The sequence below is a fragment of the Bidens hawaiensis genome, unplaced genomic scaffold (assembly GCF_021521415.1).
Source record: "Bidens hawaiensis isolate Kalapana, Puna unplaced genomic scaffold, B.hawaiensis_p1.1 tig00022752_1, whole genome shotgun sequence".
Classification (NCBI taxonomy): Eukaryota; Viridiplantae; Streptophyta; class Magnoliopsida; order Asterales; family Asteraceae; genus Bidens; species Bidens hawaiensis.
The window spans coordinates 266,410-268,974 of record NW_027493557.1 but is presented as its reverse complement, the minus strand read 5'-3'; the positions used below and the strand labels follow the sequence as shown (position 1 = coordinate 268,974).

The 2,565-nt window shown below is 35.3% G+C and overlaps 1 protein-coding gene across 1 annotated transcript; it reads left to right on the top strand.

The window, feature by feature from the left end:
• The first annotated feature begins 1,088 nt into the window (after nucleotides 1-1,088).
• Nucleotides 1,089-2,323, top strand: LOC143566210 (ethylene-responsive transcription factor CRF4-like). The gene has a single exon (XM_077052964.1). It carries the CDS (start codon nucleotides 1,139-1,141, stop codon nucleotides 2,321-2,323), a length of 1,185 nt encoding a protein of 394 aa, XP_076909079.1. The 5' UTR covers nucleotides 1,089-1,138.
• Nucleotides 2,324-2,565: the final 242 nt, after the last annotated feature.

Here is a 2,565-nt window from a genome sequence, read left to right as displayed (position 1 = left end):
TCATACAGACACACTAGTTTAATTCCAATGTAAAATTTTGGTTTAGAGTATTGATTAAAGGTTTATTCTAACGGTCCATCCACAAATTAACAATTTACCTTTGTAAGTCACGATTAAAAGTTCTAAATTAGCAGCCATCAGTTCCGGAATATTGTCATCCATCATATGTCATAAACCTATTGCATGTAAACTTTTCTTCTCTTTTTTGTTTTTTTTTAGAAAAAAGAAACTTTGTTAGATACTTAGTTTTTTTGGTTATGAAATCATTTACTTTCAATTATTTTTTGAGTTGAAGTTGTAATTTTAACCTCACACCATTTGGTGTGGTGTCAAATATGGTTTAATATGAGCTGGGAGGTCCCATGTTCGAGTCTCTCAAGGGGTCAAGATACATAATCGATCAAACACTTTGTTATTGCAACAGAAAATTGACTCAAAAATTCGTTACAATAATTCTATATTGATCACACATTTAAAAGCCTCTAACAAGCTTTATATTTATAATCTAACACTAATTTAGTGACCAAAACATTACCATATTACCATTAGGAAATTAACCAACTTGTCAACTTAAGTCATTCCATATTCATCGACTTGTGAATACTGTCCGAAATTACCAACAAAATGTATATAATAATTTAGCTGTTCAAAATAATAATGTTTATAAAATTAAAAAAAGTTATAATTTTATGAAATTATAGTATTAACTAGTCACCTGGTTAAACTTTTCGGTATAACACTATAAGCCGGTTAAATCTTTTATTGGTAGAATCTGATACGAATAAAAAACCGGTTTTGAAAACGTTGAATTAAATAAATTAAATATTAGTTGAGCGGCTAACAGCTTGAGATATTTTGGGGTGTTTATATTATAAAAATAATAATAATAATAATACGGTCGGGAAGCAGGTGGAGTCGGATCCTATAAAAGTCTCATTTTCCCTTGTCGACTCATTTCAACTTCTAAATTCTTTTGGTCTTCCTTTTCATATTATTATTCTCTCTATATAACTTGTTTATTCCTTCTACCAACTCATACATTCAACTTAAACCTTCATAAACCCTTTTTCATGCGTCATCAGCTTTACCTTTCTTTTGGATGCTATAATAATATTATTCTTGTTAAGTTGCAAGCAAGATGGATAGCTACGACATGTTACGTCCGATCAAATACACCCAACACAAAAACGTTACAACAATGGTGCAGCCTCTTAATAATAATATATTAACACCAACACTCATCTCTAAGAAGCCGAAAATCGTAAGGATATCCATGACTGATCATTATGCTACTGATTCGTCTAGTGATGATGATGAAGACGACTTGTTCGGACGAAGACGTGTCAAGAAGTATGTCAACGAAGTTAATATTCAACACGAGCCCGTTAGTGTCAGAAAAAAGAATACTAATAATAATAGTAATAAAAATAATAGACTTCTGGCTAAACAGAAAGTGATGAAAACGGGTGGGGTAACGGTCGTGCCGGCAGGAAGTGTTAGGAAGTTCCGTGGAGTACGACAACGCCCGTGGGGAAAATGGGCGGCCGAGATTCGGGACCCGGTGAGACGTGTTCGGTTGTGGTTGGGTACTTATGATACCGCGGAGGAAGCTGCCATGGTGTATGACAATGCAGCTATTAAATTACGTGGCCCGGGTGCTTTGACTAATTTTAGTATGCCCCGGGCCACTGACTCTACTTTTACTCCGGAAGTCGATGCAGATGTGGATGATGCATCGACTTCTAGTTATGAGTCTTGTCATGAGTCAAATAATCATTTGTCTCCAACTTCGGTTTTACGTTTTGACATGGAGACCAACTCTAAAGAAGGAGTTGAACTGGTCAAGGATGCGGAAGAATGCCAATCGGGTATCGCCTCGGGTCCGGAGGTATCCGATGGTCAAGTGGTTCAAGATATCGGGTCGGGTCAATTTGATGAAGAGGAATACAACCGGTTAGAAATGGATATACCGTTTTTGAATAATCTATTTGATTACTCGACACCGGATGTGGCTCCAGACGATCATGATACATTATTTTTGAACAACTTTGACGACGTCGACTTGCCTGACGATATCCCTTTACAAAACAAAGCCCATACATCAGACTACATGACCGACTATAGTTTTGATTCATCAATACCCTTTGATGAAGCACTTTGGGGTTATAATGCCAACGACACGTTATGGGACGAAGATTTTGGAACGTGCAATGACGTGATGCTTGATGTCACATCATCTTTGATACTTAAAGTGGATGATTACTTTCAAGACATAACTGGGGACTTTCTTCCCACAGATGTTCTAATGACAGGGTGTTTCTAAAGTTTTAACATTCTTCATTCTGTTGGACGATGCAAGTATCTAATATCACTTGTATCGTCTAACAAATTTTGCAGTACCAATGACAGTTTTGAAAAATGAGAGTAGTAATATTACTAGTTATATAATATTTAGGTTCTTTTCATAATATGTATCTTCAAAAAAGAAGATTTGAGTTGAGTTATTGTATGGAAGCTAATAATTTGTGAAGTGTTAATCGGATAATTATGTTTTTCTTAGTGTTA